Source organism: Anolis sagrei, chromosome 3 (assembly GCF_037176765.1).
Source record: "Anolis sagrei isolate rAnoSag1 chromosome 3, rAnoSag1.mat, whole genome shotgun sequence".
Lineage (NCBI taxonomy): Eukaryota > Metazoa > Chordata > Lepidosauria > Squamata > Dactyloidae > Anolis > Anolis sagrei.
The window spans coordinates 260,070,655-260,092,189 of NC_090023.1; the positions used below are offsets into that span (position 1 = coordinate 260,070,655).

The following is a 21,535-nucleotide window of genomic DNA, read 5'->3' on the forward strand; positions in this document are numbered from 1 at the left end:
GCCAGTATTACACCACCTGACATCTGCCGGGAAGTAACATCCAATAGTGAAAGGACCATGCAGTGACATCTCTGGCCAGGCCCGTAGCCAGGATTTTGATTTGGGGGGAGCTTTGATTCAGGGGGAGGGGTGGGGCTGAGTCTGAGTTAAAGAGGGTCTACCCTAGCAAACCTTTTGTATCGTTACTCCAATACCCCCATGCACATGGGATATATGGAGCATGGTGATCAGATCATGATATGAATAAACATAACAGTTAAAATAATGTACCAGTAAGGCCTTCTTGTTGACCACCATGAGAATTTCGGGGGGGGGGGGGGCTGAAGCCCCTCAAGCCCCCCCCCCCTCGGCTACATGACTGGCCCATCCTCTGTTCAGATATCAATCAGCACCCCAATGTCTTAAATCAACAAATAGCTTTCTAAGATTTACAGAGATACTCGCAGGAACACCTCAGCAAGCAAGAGTCCAAAAGTGGCAGGCGAAAACCTGGAACATTAAGTTATGGCTGATACCGAATGAGAGACTCCCCCTGGGCACACAGAAAACTGGGTGACTTGGAAGGCGCTGGACAGACAGTGCTCTGGCACCCCGAGAAGCAGAGCCAACCTTAAGAAATGAGGCCACAAAGTGGAGTTCACGACATGCAAGTGTGGAGAAGAGCAAACCACAGATCACCTATTACAATGGAGTCTGAGCCCTGCCACATGCACAATGGAGGACCTTCTTACAGCGACACCAGAGGCATTCCAAGTGGCCAGCTACCGGTCAAAGGACATTTAGGGTGTATTGAAAGTTTTTAAACTCTGTATCTAGCAGTTATAGAATCATAGAATCATAGAATCAAAGAGTTGGAAGAGACCTCATGGGCCATCCAGTCCAACCCCCTGCCAAGAAGCAGGAATATTGCATTCAAATCACCCCTGACAGATGGCCATCCAGCCTCTGTTTAAAAGCTTCCAAAGAAGGAGCCTCCACTACACTCCGGGGCAGAGAGTTCCACTGCTGAACGGCTCTCACAGTCAGGAAGTTCTTCCTCATGTTCAGATGGAATCTCTTTTCTTGTAGTTTGAAGCCATTGTTTCACGTCCTAGTCTCCAGGGAAGCAGAAAACAAGCTTGCTCCCTCCTCCTCCATGTGGCTTCCTCTCACATATTTATACATGGCTATCATATCTCCTCTTATTTTATTATAATGTTTACAGCCCGGCTATGATGGCAGTAATTTACCACTTCCCTGAATCTAGACACTAGACTCATATTGATGCAGGCCCAAATCCCATTGGCTTTTTTGCCAGCACATGACATTGTTGGCTCATGTTCATCTTCCTCCAAGATCTTTTTCACACGCCCTGCTCTCAAGCCAAGCATACCCCATTCTGTATTTTTGTATTTCATTTTTTTTCTGCCTAAGCGGAATATCTTGGATTGCAGCTTGATCGAGTCTGAATTGATGTTTTTATATGTGCATGTGTTTTATTTTACTATTTTATATTGTGTTCACTTTTATGTTTGTTTTTAGGCACTTTGTGCCATCTTTAAGTCGCCCCGAGTCCCTTCGGAGATGATGGCCAGATATAAGAATGTTGTTGTTGTTGTTGTTGTTATTATTATTATTATTATTATTATTATTATTATTATTATTATATAATTGTATACTTCTCTCTCTCTCTCTCTCCTTTCTTTCCCTAACAAGACAACCTTCATTTCTGAAGAATTTCTAGCTCTGTAGTGTCTTCTATTCTTCCAAGGATCCAGATTCAAATAGGGAAGGGAAAAAAAAAGATAGATGACAGACATTCTTTATTTAATATTTTATTTTAGAAGCACCATGGTTTGGCTGTCTTATACTCTGAATACAGATTTTCCAACATTGCCTTTGCAATATCACATAGCATTTTTTGGACATTGGAAAGGGGGAAAAATCATATACAGAGAAGACACCCGGTAAAGGTTTTGTGGTCATTTCAGTCCAATGTTGCATACATTCTTCCTTCCAAACACAAATCACCCACAACTGATTCTATGTGGCACAACAGATTCGGTCATATTTTAATTATCTAAATTGTAAATTATGATATTATATCATTTGTGCACTTTCTTCTATTTCTGCTACTGAAAAGAAAGGGTTAGGAAACTATGTGGCAGAAGGAATCTCCTTGGAATATCCAAACATCTGTCCAGCTCGCCTCTTGCTCATATGATATCATCCTAGACTATTTCCATGTTCCCAACTGATGATCTTGAGGCCTAGAAACTTATTTTCAGAATAATCTAAAAATGATAGAAAGGGTAGAAGATACTAATCTGTGAGAAGCACCAGGATGGAGACATCACCCATATAGCTCTGCTAAGAAGAGGGAGTAAATGTTTGCCAATTATTGCTGTGACTTATCAGGGTAAAGTCTTCTTTGAGTTCAGGTTTAGGGGGACATCAAAGATGGGTATATTAATGGGACATTCCCGTTGATTCTATATATCTCAGCAAAATTCTGTGTTTATATCGCAAAGTGTCGGTATTTTCCTGGACACTGTTGGAGATGTAGCATTGGCTGGATCTGTGCTACATCAACCGCTGCTCTTTTGACCACTGGACTTGCTTGAACCGCTGGCACTTCGGCAGAGTGGGACTCATGCGATGCAAGTGTGTTGTTGTGGGAATGGATGAGATCCAGGACAGTGTGGCCGACTCCAGGGGATGGGATCTTCTTCCCCAAATGATGCTGAGTCAGGTGAGTATGGGAATGTCCAACCTGGAAAAGAAAACCATCGTGAGGAGTCTGCTTGTGCCGTTGACTCGGTTCTCTTTAAGGTAAGGGCTTAATGCTCTGGAGTCGTAGGAGTTGTAGTTTTACAAGGCCTTTAGTCTTCTCTGCCAAAGAGTGCTGGTGCCTCACCAAACTACAACTCCCAGGTTTCTATAGCATTGTGCCATGGCAGTTGAACTGCATTAATTCTACAGTGTAGCCACACCCATAGTTGTGAGATGTAGCTACAGTAAGTCTCCCATCCATCTTTTCTGAGCTGCAGCCCTGCAAACCTAGCCATTTCCACAGGTTTGTGGAGAGGAGGGAAAACAACAAAGCACCACCCAGATACCGTATTTCACCACATAATAGTCGCACCCCCTTTTTTGGCCTCTCAAATTGTTATTTCTTTTGCTTTCCTCACATAATAGTTCCAGATGTGGCTCAATACTAAAAGTATCCAACTTTAAGAAAATAATTGGATGCTTTTGTGCCAACCTCCATCTCACCAAATAAGAAAGGGCCAGATTCATTTGAGAAATTATGCTTTTTGGGGGAGGGGATTATCATAATTGAAGCTGGATCTACACTGCAATAGAATGCAGTTTGAACCCATATGCAACATTATAGGGCATTACATAATACCACATAATGCCATTTTTTTCAGATCAGGAGTGACTTGAGAAACTGCAAGTCACTTCTGGGATGAAAGAATTGGCCATCTGCAAGGACTACAGGGATGCCCTGATGTATGATGTTTTACCATCCTCGTGAGAGGCTTCTCTCATGTCCCCGTATGGGGAGCTGGAGCTGACAGAGGGAGCTCAACCCACTCTCCCTGGATTCAAACCGCTGACCTGTCAGTCAGCAATCCTAACAGCACAAGGGTTTAACCCATTGCACCACTGGAGGCTCCTCATATAATGCAATATAGACCCATATAATGTCGTTTAATGCAGTTCAAACTACCAGCCTACAGCTTCCAGAATGTCCCAGCTGCATAGATACTGGCAGGAGATGGGAGGGTGTGTGTGTGTGTGGAGGTTGTGGGACTTGTAATCCAAACTTTCCTTTCCTAAGCACTGAAGTTGGCAAAAAAAGTAAAGGACAATTGAGGTCTAACAACCTAGAAATGGCATATTATCACTGACAGGTAACCAAAGGCTGTAAGGATTGGTACAGAATTGGGGAAAATATTTTTGAATGCACCTCCCCATGGCCCTTACAATGAGCTGGTGGTTTTTTTGGGATAGTCCAAAAATAACTTTTCTTAAGGGGATCTTTTGCAAGAAGCAGAGTCTGCCTTATGTATTTGAGCACCAACCATGTGGTGTCTCTTATTAGCTGTTTGACACACATACCTTCAAATGTCAACAAGTTCTTATGTTAAAAAAGGGAGGGAGGCAATTCCTGAAAGTAATGTTTAGTGTTATACCTTTTTGTCAAAGATTTCACAAGCCACTACATTGTCAGGGAAAACCATGAGAATCGTTGGACCATCGCCAGAAGGCTTTTTGAAAACGGTGGCTTTGCAGAACCCAAAATGCTGGAGAAAGAGGAAAAAGAGGAGGAAAAGTTCAGATCACAATCCAGGTGTACAGAAAATCACACACTATCCCTTTCCTCATAGAAATAACCCAGAAAATGATCATAAATTGGGAATGATTGAGTTCCATTGCATCCGAGGGTCCAGCTACAGCAGTCCATGTACCACCAGTGGTCTGCAAGAACTAAAATATGGTCTGCGACCTCACCATTACCATACCTTTGCAACGAGAGCAACTGGTCTCGCAAAACCTTCCTAAAGTGCTGAGGCTTTTTAATTATGGTTTTCTGTGGGCAAGCAGATGGTGACTACGGGATGACATAAGCAGGGGCAACTCAACCCATTACGCAAAGTAAGCATTTGCAGTATAGTTGATTTTGCCCAGGGGTGTTCTTGAGACACTCTTGGGGGAAAATAGACCTTGACATATGCGAGTTGTAGTTACTGGGATGTATAGTTCACCTAAAATCAAAGAGCATTCTGAACTCCACCAATGATGAAATTGAACCAAATATGGCACACAGAACTCCCACAACGAACAGAAAATATATATCAGTGATTGATTTGGGGGGGGGGGCACCAAAATACTGTTTGCTTACCATTGAAAATTACCTAGGGCTGCCTCTGGACATAAGCTCTGTATCAGAAACTAGGGCTGATAAGGTCTATCCAATGCAATTTTCTGAATCAGCACCCCAAATAACCAAACGGAATCTAAAGTTGACCAAAAATTGATTTGTAATTCTTTTGGTACTAATGTTGGAGAGTGGTCTCTGGTCAAAGTTGTCCCTGGTCAAGTGGTCAAAAAGATTGGGAACCACTGATCTACAGGGACTGAATTGGGTTAGAAGTCATTCCTGGACATCTAGGGTTAGGGTTAGAGTTAGAGTTATGGTTTTGCTTGAGAAATGACCGTGAGAGCCATTCAGCAGTGGAACTCTCTGCCCTGGAGTGTGGTGGAGGCTCCTTCTTTGGAAGCTTTTAAACAGAGGCTGGATGGCCATCTGTCAGGGGTGCTTTGAATGCAATATTTCTGCTTCTTGGCAGGGGGTTGGACTGGATGGCCCATGAGGTCTCTTCCAACTCTTTGATTCTATGTTTATGTGGTTCCAAGTAAGTGGGTGTATCAAATAGGTATAGAAATCAAATATTTACTTTCAAAATTAAATTATTTTAAAACAATTTTTGGTTTACATATAATTTTACCATTTAATAAAGATGAAAGCAAATTTGTATACTTATGGGATGGATAAATTAAGTTTGGTTGGATATTGCAGGATGAAGTTGCCACCCAGAGTTTAACAGGCTTTGGACTCTAGACACTATTCAAGGGTTTCTGGTCCCTAAAATGGAATAAAACTAGTTCACCTGGTTTTGTATCAGAAGTGGACAGAATGTAGACAACTCACTCAAAATGTCTTAAATGGTGTGGCATAAATTTAGAGCATATGCGTGGACAATGAGAATTGCGATTCATCAGTAACTGGAAACCACTGAAATCCATGCAAAGGATGACAGTAATCTAACCCTGGTTTATCATGGTGATTCAGATTGGATCTACATTACCATATAATCCAGTTGCTGAATCCAGATTATCTGTTTTGAACTGAACTATATGAGTCTACACTGCCATATAATCCAGTTCAAAGCAGACAATCTGGATTCAAAAACCAGATCATATGGCAGTGTAGATGGGGCTTCAGGTTTTGGGGCTTCTCAGACACGAAAAAGTTGCTCTTTGGGACCACCATTCCCAGAACTCTTAAGCAGCATGGCTGGCTGGGGATTTTGGAAATTGCAATGAAAAATATCCCAAGATCTACACTTCAACGCTCACCAGTCTTCCTATCCAATTAAAGGCACAGGAAAAACAAACAAAACAAAAAAGTAAAACAAAAACACCCCCCAAAAACAGAAAAACAAATAAACAAAAAACCCAACCAAGCAACAAAACAAACAAAAACAGGAAACCACTTTAGACCCCCAAATGATTCTGCTTTCAAACCATGTTGCTGGCACTTACTGCGTGTTCTCCTGTCATTACATGGCAATCTTTGTGCTCATTTGCTTCTTTTTCTGTGCAGTTGGTGGCAGCAATGGCAAACTCCACAAAGGTAGCACGAGGCATGTGCTGGGAGAGAAGAGAGAAGACCATATCTTATCTGTCCCTCGAGCAGGAAACGTTTCAAAGCTAAGCATAAATCAGCCAAATGATGGGACAATATACACCGTCGTATGCAGCACTGGAGTGGCCGCATATAGCTATGGCATTTGCTTCATAGCGCATCTCCAACCAGCTTGTGAACCAGCCTTATTTTGAGTAAGGATGTGGGTCTCCCAAGTCTCGTATCACTAGAGTTCCCACACCTGGCCCCTCTTCTCCAGTCCTCAGGTAAAGGGAAGGAATCTTAGGGCAAGAGCGCTACCTTGAAAATGTAGTCGAAGGCTTTCATGGCCAGAATCACTGAGTTGTTGTAAGTTTTTTGGGCTGCCTGGCCATGTTCCAGAAGCATTCTCTCCTGACATTTAATCTTCATTTATGACAGGCATCCTCACAACCTCTGAGGATGCCTGCCATAGATGCAGATGAAATGTCAGGAGAGAATGCTTCTGAAACATGGACATACAGCCAGAAAAATTGACAACAACCCTACCTTGAAAAGTCGGTGTGAAACCATCATTAGTCATCTGTATGTTTTTGACTGGAATGGCACACTCTAAGCAACTGTAGTTGATGTTTTATGTGTCATGCTTAATGACACCATTAGGGCTGCTCTATGTAACATTAGTCTTGGCATCACAAGTCCTCTAGTTTCAAATTTTGGCTGTGAAATGTCAGGACCTTGGGCTCATCCTAACCTGGCAACCCTACTTTTTGAACTAAAAACCCACTGGGTTGTTGGAGGTTTTTTCGAGCTATGTGGCCATGTTCTAGAGGCATTCTCTCCTGACGTTTCACCTGCATCTATGGCAAGCATCCTCAGAGGTAGTGAGGTCTGTTGGAACTAGGAAAAAAGGTTTATATATCTGTGGAATGGCCAGGGTGAGACAAAGGACTCTTGTCTGCTGGAGCTAGGTGTGAATGTTTCAACTGACCACCTTGATTAGCATTTGATAGCCTGGAAGTACCTGGAACAGACAATAGTCCTTTGTCCCACCCTGGTCTTTCCACAGATATATAAACCCATTTTCCTAGTTCCAACAGACCTCACTACCTCTGAGGATGCTTGCCATAGATGCAGGCGAAACGTCAGGAGAGAATGCCTCTAGAACATGGCCATATAGCCCGAAAAAACCTACATCAACCCAATGATTCTGGCCATGAAAACCTTTGATAACAACCCACTGTCTTGGGCAGAGATTTTTTCCCCATTCTGCTTTCAATTTACTTTTAACTAGAGGTGTTGGGAGTGAACCTGGACTGTTGTTGTTGTTGTTGTTGTTGTTGTTGTGTGTCTTCAAGTTATTTCTGACTTATGGCAACTCAAAGGTAACCCTACCAGAAGGTTTTCTTGCCAAAATCTCTTTAGAGGGGGTTTCCATTGCCTCCCTCTGAAGCCAAGTGGGATTTGCAATCTACACATCCTTTTTTGGCCCAACATGTCTCTGTTTTACAAACTGGATGCTGGAACAGAATTTAATGTTGCTTTGAGCTTATCCAGAAAGTAAAACAAGTCCCTGGAACTATCACAAATTTCCTTGTGCTTTTCTTCCTCCCATCAATCACGTATCACATCTAGACTATGCATTGTCTCAGAAATGGAGTTTTACCACTTTCCACTGAATGCTTTTAAACTACCATTCAGGTGCTAGAGCAAAATATTAAAAAGATTCAGCTATATCACATTTTGCTTGTTCTCCAATGAATTGGGTTTCTGAAAAAAAATATTCTTAATGGCAGTAGTCTTAGCTAATCTGATGTAACATAGAGAGCAATAGAGAGGTAGATACTAAAATCCCTGTATAATTCGATCCTCCAGGATGGGGAGAGCCATCTGCAGGATCTCCCAAATAAAATCAGTTTGCACAGCAGCAAAACATGGAACTTTCATGGACGTCTTTCCTATCTCGAAAGCTTTTTGATACTCACAGAGTGTCTTCCTCTTGTAATCTCAAGGAGATCATAGTGATGGTCTGTCTCATTGTGAGCATTGAACTCAGCGAGCGCAGTGGTAACGGCATTCATCACCTCAGGTTCATTCAGAGGCTGCAAAGGTGCACAGTCAGGGCAAAGCCTTTGAAGATCTTCTCTTGAGTCTAAGGAAGTAAAAGAGAAACACATGATTGACTCATATATATATATCTTTCAGCATGTAACAGTTCCAGCTAGCATCTCCTGAAGATTTAGGGTAGCTAATCAGTTCTTGGTTCTTGTGGTTTTTTTCTGGCTATAGGGCCATGTTCTAGAGGCATTTTCTCCTGATGTTTCGCCTGCATCTATGGCAAGCATCCTCAGAGGTAGTGAGGTCTGTTGGAATTAGGACAATGGGTTTATATATTTGTGGAATGGCTGGGGTGGGGCAAAGAGCTCTTCTCTGCTGGAGCTAGGTGTGAATGTTTCAACTGACCACCTTCATTAGCATTTGAAGGCCTGGCTGAGCCTGGGAAAATCTTTTGTTGAGAGGTGTTAAGATGTGCCTGGTTGTTTCCTCTCTGCTGTTTTGCTGTTGTAATTTTAGAGTTTTTTTTAATACTGGTAGCCAGATTTTGTTCATTTTCATGGTCTCCTCCTTTCTGTTGAAATTGTCCACATGCTTGTGGATTTCAATGGCTTCTCTGTGTAGCCTGACATGGTGGTAGTGAGAGTGGTCCAGCATTTCTGTGTTCTCAAATAATATGCTGTGTCCAGGTTGGTTCATCAGGTGCTCTGCTATGGCTGATTTCTCTGGTTGAAGTAGTCTGCAGTGCCTTTCGTGTTCCTTGATTCCTGTTTGGGCATTGTTGCGTTTGGTGGTCCCTATGTAGACTTGTCCACAGCTGCATGGTATACAGTAGACTCCTGCAGAGGAGTCTTTGCCCCACCCCAGCCATTCCACAGATATATAAACCCATTGTCCTAATTCCAACAGACCTCACTACCTCTGAGGATGCTTGCCATAGATGCAGGCGGAATGTCAGGAGAAAATGCCTCGAGAACATGGCCCTATAGCCCGAAAAAACCCACAAGAACCTAGTGACTCCAACCATGAAAGCCTTCGACAATAAATCAGTTCTTGGAGTGACATTATTTGGTGGCACGCAAAACAAATAGAAGAGTGTTATATTTATTTACTTACTGCATTTTCCTGGCAATCTTTCTTCAACAAATTCAGAGTGCTATACCTTCACAATAAGCCTTAAGGTAAAGTGGAGTAATGGGTCTTTTTCACATTGCACAATCGTAGTGCTATGGTGCCACTTTAATTGCCATATGGAATCCTAGGAATGCTAGTTTCAAGAAGTGAGCCCTCCACATTTGCAGATTTAACTTATGCAGATTTGATTGTTTGTAGATTTGATAAATATGTTCTCTACAGGAAACCCTATGTCATCCAGTGCAACTCTAGGAATCTCTAGATTAGCCAGTGCAATTCTATGGTCAACATCTGGCAGAAGTTGACCATAGATTCACTTGGAGGAAACAGTTCAATAAAGAGGTGTTATCTTTGGTTAAAAGTAATTTCACTCATTGTTTGTGCCCTTTTGCCCCCCGATGAAAGTGTAAGGCCTAGAATTCCTTGCCAGAAAGTTCTAGTCAAACTACAAATCCCAGGATTTCATGGGATACAGCCATGATGTCTAAAAGAGTATTAAAGTACTCTAAGGTTATAGGTGCAAGAAAGAGTCCAATGATGGACTGAGCGAACCCAAGGTCACTAAGTGACTTTGTGGCCACCTGAAGTATGGGATGCATCTAAGTCTGGCTTTCTATTCACTACGATTTACTGCAATTAATCTAAAATGACAAAAGCCTACTTACAAACCCTATGATAGAAAGACTTGGCTTCTGTGTGTGCAGTTGATATGGGAGCAGCAACCTTTTTGGAGGGTTTTTGCTAAGGTATTAAATACACTGGTTGCGGGCCTTTAGTGACCTTACTCCAATGGATACCAAACCAAGGGAAAGTGTGGCACTCCATGAAGGTCCCACCAGTTGGAGAATAGTGGGCACAGCTAAGGAAACCCTGTCATAGATTCATCTTCGGGGCACTGTGAAGCGGAAATGACATGATGGCACTCAACAATAACAAAAGCAAATAGAATCATAGAATCGTAGAGTTGGAAGAGACCTCATGGGCCATCTAGTCCAACTCACTGCCAAGAAGCAGGAATATTGCATTCAAAGCACCTCTGACAGATGGCCATTTAGCCTCTGTTTAAAAGCTTCCAAAGAAGGAGCCTCCACCACACTCCGGGGCAGAGAGTTCCACTGCTGAACGGCTCTCACAATCAGGAAGTTCTTCCTAATGTTCAGATGGAATCTGCTTTTTCGTAGTTTGAAGCCATTGTTCCGTATCCTAGTCTTCCAGCGAAGCAGAAAACAAGTTTGCTCCCTCCTTCCTGTGACTTCCTCTCACATATTTATACATGGCCATCATCATATCTCCTCTCAGCCTTCTCTTCTTCAGGCTAAATATGCCCAACTCTTTAAGCTGCTCTTCATAGGGCTTGTTCTCCGGACCCTTGATCATTTTAGTTGCCTTCCTCTGGATTCATTCCAGCTTGTCAATATCTCTCTTCAATTGTGGTGCCCAGAATTGGACACAATATTTCAGGTGTGGTCTAACCAAAGCGGAGTAGAGGGGTAGCATTACTTCCCTAGATCTAGACACTAGGCTCCTATTGATGCAGGCCAAAATCCCATTGGCTTTTTTTGCCGCTACATGACATTGTTGGCTCATGTTTAACTTGTTGTCCATGAGGACTCCAAGATCTTTTTCACATCCTGGCATTAAATTGATCGGAGGGGAGGGGGGATAGGTGAGGATGATGATGGGACAACACAGTAGGTAGTGGGAATGCTTCCCATATGATCTCAAAGAAATGGTGTTGGGAGACTTTTGCAAAATGCTCCCACTCCACTGTTTTGCATTTGGAAAGAATGTTATTAATGCCCCAGGTGGGCTCATATATAGCCAAATAGTATTACTTTGCCTGACCCTGTGCTAAAGAAGGACAACACTGTACATTCATATCCATTATATGCATGCCAAAACAGATATGCAAAAAAGGATGTTTATCCAAAAATGGGAACTGATCATGGTAAGCATTGTAAGTCAGATGAACCCTGTGCATCTGACAGGGTTCAGACTGTATTGTAGTAGGAGGTCTGTGGTTTGCTCTTCTCTACATTCACATATTATGGACTCCACTTTGCAGCCCCATTTCCTAAGATTGGCTCTGCATCTCATGGTGTTAGAGTACAGTTTGCTCAGTGCCTTCCAACCAGAAGCCACTAGCATCATAAGAGTTACTTTTAGATGCCATAGCTTGGGGATTCTGGTATTTGTAGTCTACAAGATACCCTTTGCAAGCTCTAAACAAGGATAGTGAGAGCATGTGTTATTCACTCTCTGTCTGCCAGCATAGCTAAGCCCAAAGCAATAAAATTGATTACCTGGAGATGAGTGACATTTGGTGGAGAGCACCTTATACTGTCCCTCAAGCAGGAGCATTTTGACATCGCAGTCTCCTTCCACAGCCTGGAAGTTCAAAATATTAGAATGATATGTGGCAGGAATTATGAAATAAGTACCATATTTACTCATTTATATGTTGATCCCTTGTATAAGTCAAGGACATGCTTTGGAGCCCAAATTATGGCTTTTGATAGGACTTGGGGATGTCAATGGTAAAACTTAGGGGCATGTCATTCTGTTCCAAGAAAGAGATAAGAGTTATGGAACAGACTTACAGTACAGACTAAACTAAGACTAAAATTGCTAGACTTATACATCGAGTGTATGCAGTAATTGTTTAGCATTTCACTAATCACCCACAACAACTTTTGAAGGAACATGCTGTCATTGAACCAAGCAAACAACACACACAACACAAACATTCATTTTAAGATTGGTATGCACATAGGCATAATTCCTGATAGGTGTTTAAGCCTAGGAGTTATGCAACCATATGGATATTGTTGGAGAGTAGCATCTGGCATTTTTCACCATTGTCTGTATTAACTAGGAAGTCCCATTAGCTCTGTCATGGCAAAATGCAATACTTACATGTTCTGTTCTTGCTCTTACTGTACAATTTTCAACAGGTGTTGGACTCATCACATGGCAGTTGGTTTCCAATGTGTCCATCTCAAGGAATATTATTTCTCCCGTTGGCCGCTGGGAAGAAACAAAATGTATTTTGCGTTCAATGTAAAATCAGTGTAGATTGCAAGGCACTGCAGGTAAGCTAGTTCTGAGCCTTAAACCCTTGGCCCCACTTTTCATCCCATTAGCCATATCACAAATGTGTTTATGAGGGAGGCAAAACAACAAACAGATGATTGGAACTGTTTGTTGTTTTCCCTCCCTCATGAACATGTTTTGGATATGGCTTAGTGAACATACAACTTAAAGCCCATGTCATAGCACGCTTCCTGATGTCAGTATCCTCAGTACCCATTCTGAAAGAAGATCAAGAATATTTGCACACCATTCTTAGTTACTTGGCATTTTTGTAGTACTTTCTTGTAGAACTTGTTCCTTTACAAAGAACAAGGAAATAATCACAGGATTGTAAAGTTGGAAGAGAGGAAGTGAAGTGAATACAGTTAAACTTTCACATTTACAGATTGGATTATTCATGGATTTCTTTAAAATGTTGTCTCTAGGAATTTCTAGGGCCTCCAGCACAATTCTACAGTGAACATCTGCTGGAAGTTGAACATAAGGAGTTGCACTGAAGGCAATCAAGCCCCACAAATGTCTATCCTTAACCATAATAAACTCAACCTACAGGAAAGTAAATCAAATCCTTTTCTTAGGTTGGGGATGGAACAGGTTGAGATATTTTTTTTCTTACTAAAAGAAATTATAGGACGGTAATTGCAGGATTCTGTAACAAAATCTGGTCTCACCCAGAAAAATGAGCAGCAGTGAGGCTCCCCAAGATATTTGGCCACCAGAAGTAAAGCACAATATGATGTCTTCTCCATTCCACATACAGAAACTGTCTTAATTGACAGCTGAATCATTATTCAAGACTGGCAGCAGAGTATAGTTCAGCAAACTACAAGTTAGCAGACTACTTTGGGGGCTGCAGGGCAGGTCATGCGGTACACTTCAAAGGGAAGGGAAGTCCCAAATTTTTAGCAGAAATGACCAGACACAAAGCAGGTTGCAGTGGAAGATGAAGTGAATCCATTCTGAGTCCAAATTTTAAAGGTCCTGAAATCTAGCTCCAAGTCCATTCAGGACCTTTGATAATCTGTATGTCATTCCGATCACTGCTCTGTTGACATGCCACTGCTGTCCCTTTCCTTGAACATCTACTGAAATGGATATTTCATTCTACCTAATCATAGGGATGGCCTTCATGAGCACAAAGGTAGTAGGGCTGGTTGCTTTTTACGTTTTGCAGTAAGTAAAGGAACTCATGTTTTTATTTAAAGAGATACCTCCCTGTGCCGCAATAAGGCTATTCACTATAAAAATGAATATAAGTCACCATATATATATGGAGTTTGGACAGGTTTCTTGGGGCATCCTGGGACTGGTAGTTCACAAAAAGGGAACTGGCCTAAATTTGGAATAAAACAAGACTGGAAATCATTTCCTAGATTATCCCGGCATTTTATTTATGCAGCACTTACCCTTGGTAAAACCTTGACATTCTCCATTCTGTTAAAGACATGCTTATATCCATGAAGAGTGTGGGAGTTGATGTGATCCATTGCAATCTTGGCTGCATTTTCAATCTCAGGGTCATCACAGTCAGGACGGCGGCCGATGAGTGGAGGGAAAGGCTCGGAGGTTGCTTTGGATGCTAGGATCTGGCCCAGAAGGACCAGAGCTATGAGAGATTTCATGGTTCAAGTTTGCCGAAGGCCTAGAGAAGTGACGTTCTTCTGGGTGGAAGGAGAGGCAGTGGGAGCCAAAACAGGGCTCCCATTTATAGACGATCCCATCACAAACCCCGCCATTTGCAAACATGAAAGCTTGCAATCTTTGTCCGAGGTCTGGAGAAGGACGGCAAACAAGAGAAAGAGAAAAACAAATATGTGGGGACATTGAGTCAAAGTTTTACTAGATAAGAAGGGGGAATTGCCAAGTCTGCTAAAATAACGATGACAAGAACAAAAGATACAAAACCATCCTTGAGTCCTGTTTCTAGTCAAAAAGAACTAGGTGGCAGTTGGTAAGTTCTAAGTTGAAAGGTTAGGGTAGTGTGAATCTGTTCTGTGTTTTAGTCTGAATTTTAAGAGAGCTATCCAAGGTATTGGACACATTTTGGGGAGGATGAATGATGTCCTTTAAAGTCCAAGTTGACAGTTTCATTGATAAGGAAACTACAAACCACCAATGCAAAATCTTTAGATGTACAGTGGTCCCTCTGCATCCACGGATTCTGCTTCTATGGATTCAACCACCCAAAGGAGTCTACCTTGATCTTGCCATTTTACATAAGGGATGCCATTTACTGAGTCCCATTGTATATATTGAGACCTGAACAACCACAGATTTTGGTATCAATGGGGAGATTTGAAACCAAACTCCAGTGGATACCAAGGACTGAGCCACAATAGGTATTATCTTTTGGTGGTAATAAACACAGTAGGGATCTTAATCTTCAGCTATTTCATCTTTGCATGTGAAGATGGCCTCTAATAATATCAGCTTTATTAAAAGTCTTTACCTTGGATGTTAGCTTGACTTTAACAGGGTAGGTTCTTTGCACCATCTTGACCACACTTTAACATATTTGGCAGAATGTGGGCTGAATCACACACAAGTAGTTAGATTTTAAGAAAGGCATTGGTAAGCTAATATTGGCAGCATACTGATTTCATTAGACAAGGGATCTTATTGGGCCATTATACTTCTATGCCAATGTATTCTGGATTTTGGAAAGGCTCCTCCTTCTTTCCCAACTGCCCAAGAATATCCAAATGGCTGCTGTGCAATTCCATCCCCAGATACTGATTGCTTACAGGAAAGAATATGTTCAGGTAGCAAGGCTGCTTCTATGTTGGCAAGAATGATCAGTCTTAGACCACCATGCTAGCCAAGATAAGGTACTAGATCTATCTGTGTACTATGGCCAAAGAAGTAGCTACACTGATGTAACATGTAACTAGAGTTAAGTAACCACAAATCATTGAGAGGAATCCTGTCTTCTGGAATATTAGTTATCATGGTATCATTAATTTGGTTTCACCGGTCTTGGTGGTCTTTTGTCCTGATTGTGTAAGGGTGTCATATTTTCTGATGACTGAGCAAGGAAAATTAACATTATCTCTGGTAAAATGGGGGATTATTAACCATATGTTATGTAATGCAAATAGGGCTTCTACTGATCAGTCAGGACATCGAACCAGCTCAAAGTTAAATGCTGAGTTTTAAATGTGGGTTAATGATCAAGATTTAAGTCAACAGAATTGGCCCACTCCTTTGAAAAGTGGCCAAAACTAATGGGATTGAATGTCATACATTAGCAGTTCATGGTCACATACATGCAAAAACTGCCTGTTATCTCCACTGCAGATTTTGCAAGATTATCTTCACAAATTTAGGGCCTTCCAATGTTACCACCACATCATCTGGAACATGCATGATCTTGCGTGCATTCAAAAGCTAAGGTTGATTGAGATGAGTTAGTATTCAGGCAGGAGATTGATAGAGTCTGCTGGTGGTCTCCAGATAATACTATCACGCTCAAACCTCATAGACAATTGTTTCCATTTATGAGAGTTGGAAGAGACTTCACGGGCCATTCAGTCCAACCCCATTCTGCCAAGAAGAAGGAAATTGCCTTCAAAGCACCCTCGACAGATCCAGACTCTGTTTAAAAGCTTCCAAAGAAGGAGCCTCCACCACACTCTGGGGTAGAGAGTTTCACTGCTGAACAGCTCTCACAGTCAGGAAGTTCTTCCTCATGTTCAGATGGAATCTCCTTTTTTGTAGTTTGAAGCCATTGTTCCTCATCCTAGTCTCCAGGGCAGCAGAAAACAAGCTTGCTCCCTCCTCCCTATGACTTCCCCTCACATACTTATACATGGCCATCATCATGTCTTCTCTCAGTCATCTTTCCTTCAGGCTAAACATGCCCAGCTCTTTAAGTCGCTCCTCATAGGGCTTGTTCTCCAGACCCTTGATTCTTTGAGTCACCCTCCTCTGGACACATTCCAGCTTGTCAACATCTCCATTCAATTGTGGTGCCAGAATTGGGCACACTATTCCAGATGTAGTCTAACCAAGGCAGAATAGAGGGGTAGCATGACTTCCCTGGATCTAGACACTATACTCCTATTTATCTTGTGCAGACAAGTCCCATATGGATGATTGCAAATGGAAAGCACCCAAAACAACTGAGCAACTAGTCTGTTTTGGGGGATGTTTGCAGTAAAAACAAAAGAGGGGAGAAGTGGTGGGAAAAATGAAAGACCTTTGCACATTTTCTTTTTTAAAGTGTAGTTTTGAATCATTTTAATATTGCAGATGGTTTCATCCCATTATTATGATCATTGTTTGAAAGTTTTAGCTGCTTTTTAAAAAAAATGGCAATCTACCTTGAGTCCCAGTTTTGGGAAGAAGGTAATATGAGGATTAAGATGGAGCAAGAAGTCAACAACATTTGCACCTTCTGTAAAATTCCATGAATGAGCTTTGCTACACAAAAAGCTTAGTCTACAAACAACCTGTTGAACTTTGGTGAAGAAATTAGGATGTTTCCTCCCTACTAGCATTATCTTATCTCATCATCTTGAGTGACAGTTTAACTTAGAGTGTAGGTGGACGAGTGGAGTGTGTCGATGCACCAAATAGGAAAAAAGTCTCAAATTTTTCCACTGAGGATGCATCTATTGACCATGGACTACGATCTAACACATAGATGTGGCACAGTCAACAACTGTATGTCCTGAGAACAAAACTATGGAACTAGACATTCCCTTCACTATCAGGCACTGTCCTCTTCAACAGGTACACACTTTTTCCATCAGCAAAAAGTTAGAAAAATTTCTGTTGATGACTGCAGTCCCTCTGGAAAAAATCTGTAGAGTTGCAAAACTTTGCTTATTGCCATTCCTCCACACAGGCATGGGATAATTTGAGACATTTCTTCCTTATTAGGATGAAAACTTCTGCACACATTCTGAATATTCTGCACAGATTCTGAATATTTTTTGAATTTCCCATTAAATTGTGGAAAACATTTCATTTTACAAATTAAAAATGGTGCTAGTAATGTATTGTCAAAGGCTTTCGTGGCCGGAATCACTGGGTTGTTGTAAGTTTTCCGGGCTATATGGCCATGTTCTAGAGGCATTTTCTCCTGACGTTTCGCCTGCATCAATGGCAAGCATCCTCAGAGGTAGTGAGGTCTGTTGGAAGTAGGAAAGACCAGGAAAGACCAGGGTGGGACAAAGGACTTTTGTCTGCTGGAGCTAGGTGTGAATGTTTCAACTGACCACATTGATTAGCATTTAATGGCTTGGAAGTGCCTGGGGGAATCTTTCTTTGAGAGGTGATTTGATGTGCCTGATTGTTTACTCTCTGTTGTTTTGCTGTTGTAATTTTTGAGTTTTTTAATACATTCACACCTCGCTCCAGCAGACAAAAGTCCTTTGTCCCACCCTGGTCTTTCCACAGATATAAAAACCCATTTTCCTACTTCCAACAGACCTCACTACCTCTGAGGATGCTTGCCATAGATGCAGGTGAAACGTCAGGAGAAAATGCCTCTAGAACATGGCCATATAGCCCGGAAAACCTACAACAACCGGTGCTTGTAATATTTTTGGCAAACAAAATGTTCACAAGAGTCCTGAAATGTGGAAAAATTGCAGGTTAATGGACAGTTTTCTTGACAATGTTTCTCCCTGTGTTTTAAACTTCTTAGATGTGAAGCGGGGAAAGGTTTAACTTTGATGGGTTTCATTATCCATAGATTTGATCACCATGCTCTCTCTAGGATTCTCTAGGTCAATGTTTCTAAACCTGTGGGTCCCCAGATGTTTTGGCCTTTAACTCCCAGAAATCCTAACAGCTAGACAATTGGCTGGGATTTCTGGGAGTTGTAGGTCAAAACACCTGGGGACCCCAGATTGAGAACCACTGCTCTAGGTCAATGGTTCAACCTGTGGGTCCCCAGATGTTTTGGCCTTTAACTCCCAGTAATCCTAACAGCTAGTAAATTGGCTGGGATTTCTGGGAGTTGTAGGTCAAAACACCTGGGGTCCCACAGGTTGAGAACCACTGCTCTAGGTCTTCTCGAACGATCCTATGGTCAACTTCTGCTGGATGTCATGCTGAAATTAAACAATTAAAACTACTGTTGCTTTAATTGCATTTTAATTGTACATTAATTGTATTTTATTGTTTTTTATGCTTCATAATTATTTTTTAACTTTTTGTTTTGATGTTTTTAATTTGCATTATATTATGTTGCTTTTTTGTTGTTCCATGCTGCAAGTCGCTTCTGGTGTGAGAGAATCAGCCATCTACAAAGATGTTCAAAGGATGTGCGGATGTGTTACGATCCTGCAGGGAGGCTTCTCTAATGTCCCCTATTTCATCACCTGACATCCATCGGGAAGTAGCAGCCAATAATGAAAGGACCAAGGCAGTGACATCTTCAGCCCATCCTCTGTTCAGATATCAGTCAGCTCACCAATGCCTTAAATCAAGAAATAGCTTTCTAAGATCTACAGAGATAATTGCAGGAACACCTCAGCAAGCAAGAGTCCAAAAGTGGCAGGTTAAAACCCAGAACCTCAATCAGCAGCTGATACCAGATGAGAAACTCCCTCCTGGGCACACAGAAGACTGGGCAACTTGAAAGGCAATGAACAGACTGTGCTCTGGCACCACGAGATGCAGAGCCAATCTCAAGAAATGGGGCTACAAAGTGGAATCCACGACAGGCAAGTGCAGTGAAGAGCAAACCACAGACCAGCTACTACAATGCAACCTGAGCCCTGCCACATGCGCAGTGGAAGACTTTCTTAGAGCGACACCAGAGGCACTCCAAGTGGCCAGCTACTGGTCAAAGTATATTGTATATTTTAGTATATTGTCAAGTTTTAAACTTTGTGTTTTTAAATACATTATAACTGTACCCTCATTTCACTTTTGACATGATAAATAAATAAATGTTATGTTGCTGTTGCCAACTTAAGTCCCTATATCAGGAGAAAGGCAGGATAAAAATAATGTAAGTAAATAAATATAAATAAATATATCGACCATAAAAAACACTCAGGAGAACCTAGAACGGTGTTTTCTCATGTAAAAAAAACCTCTTTTAACATGATTTTTTTCTTTTTGAGGGGGGGTCCTGCACTCTTAACCCCCATGGAAGTTGTGCAATTACTGTATTTTAGCATTCCTAGAAAAACTTTGGGACTTGTGTCAAGAAGTGCCTGAAATCTAGCTGTGAATGAAGCCAGAACCCAAAGCGAAGGGGACTTTCCCTTCTCTCTTCCTCTCTCTTTGCACTGCTACCTTTTTGCTCTCTTCCTGCCAACACTTTTCTCCCATTCTTAGTGTTATCCTTTTTCACCTTCTGCATAGTTCCCTTTTCTCTGCCTCTTCTCTTTCTTTCTTTCCATTCCATATGTTTCTATCTCATTCTTTTGACACCCTTTCTCTTTTGCTATCACCCCTTTTTACTCTTTTCCCCACTCCTTTTTCTCACTGTCTTTCACTCTGCCAGCCCTTCTTTCTCTTTCAATTACCTCCTTTTCCCACTTTTTCTCCCTGTCTCTCTCTTCCACTCTTTTTCTCCTACTTCCATCCCCCTTTTTGTTCTGTATTTCTTATTGCAGGTATCTTCTTTCTTTTCTCATTGCTCCCGCCACTTCTTCCACACTTGGTCCTCTACCAGGAGAGGGACAGAGAGTGCTTGCCAGAGGTCCAAAGTAATAATCCACAGTGTGTTTTTGAGATGGGGCCAAGGCCCACATAAAATGAGTTAAGAAATATGGACTACCCAAGGCCAGGAGGTCATCTTCCTCTGCTGCATGCATTTGCTGGACTGTCATTCTGGAATAATTATGTATTATATCACTGTGGAAAAGGGGAGAGTCAAAGGGTCCTCCGATGCTCATAATCTGCATATTCCAGGCAACAGACCCCTGGGCTGAAAATGCTACAATTCAGTGTAAGGGCAGTGAATTTATTTATTTATTTACAGTATTTATATACCGCTTTTCTCACCCCTAATACAGGACCCCCAGTGGCGCAGTGAGTTAAAACCCCTGTGCCGGCAGGATTGAAGACCGACAAGTCGCAGGTTCAAATCCAGGGAGAGGCGGATGAGCTCCCTCTATCAGCTCCAGCTCCCCATGCGGGGACATGAGAAAAGCCTCCCACAAAGATGATAAAAACATCAAATCATCTAGGTGTCCCATGGGCAATGTCCTTGCAGACGGCCAATTCTCTCACACCAGAAGCGACTTGCAGTTTCTTAAGTCGCTCCTGACACGACAAAAAAACCACCCTAATAAAAGTATTAAAATCACATGATCCAACTCATAGACCTGGCTACTCCAAATGTCAATTGCACATATTCCATCTTTTCTTCTTGTACTGCATTACTTTACTAGTCAAAGGCATGGTCCCATAATCACATCTTTGTTCTCCTTCTAATGGACAGGAGGGAGGGCACTGATCTAACCTCACTGGGGAGAGAATTCCAGAGCCGAGGGGCCACCACTGAAGAGGCCCTGTTTCTTGTCCCCACCAACCACACTTGTGAAGCAGGTGGGACTGAAAGCAGGGCTTCCCCAGAAGATCTTAACCTCCATAATGGTTCTTAGAGGAAGATACATTTGGATAGGTAAGCTGGGCTGGAACCATTTAGGCTAAAGCCAGCACTTTGAATTGTGCAGGCAGCCAGCCAGTGGAGTTGGCGTAACAGGGGAGTTGTGTGCCTGGCCGCCACTCTTTGGACCATTTGAAGCTTCCAAACAGTCTTCAGAGGCAATCCCATGCAGAGCACATTGCAGTAATCTATTCTCGATGTAACAAGAGCGTGGACCACTGTGGGGAGAAAAAAACAGGACCCGATCCTAACAATATCAACTATCAAAAGACCAACCA

General features: G+C 42.0%; 1 protein-coding gene across 1 annotated transcript; it reads right to left on the reverse strand.

Annotated features, from left to right (window-relative positions):
• Positions 1–1,798: 1,798 nt before the first annotated feature.
• AHSG (alpha 2-HS glycoprotein) lies at positions 1,799–14,361 on the reverse strand. Its single transcript, XM_060767423.2, has 7 exons — positions 14,086–14,361; positions 12,503–12,613; positions 11,890–11,974; positions 8,383–8,549; positions 6,316–6,423; positions 4,182–4,292; positions 1,799–2,752 (listed from the first exon to the last, which is right to left on the reverse strand). Exons 1-7 carry the CDS (start codon positions 14,299–14,301, stop codon positions 2,498–2,500), a joined length of 1,053 nt encoding a protein of 350 aa, XP_060623406.2. The 5' UTR covers positions 14,302–14,361; the 3' UTR covers positions 1,799–2,497.
• Between the last annotated feature and the right edge of the window lie 7,174 nt (positions 14,362–21,535).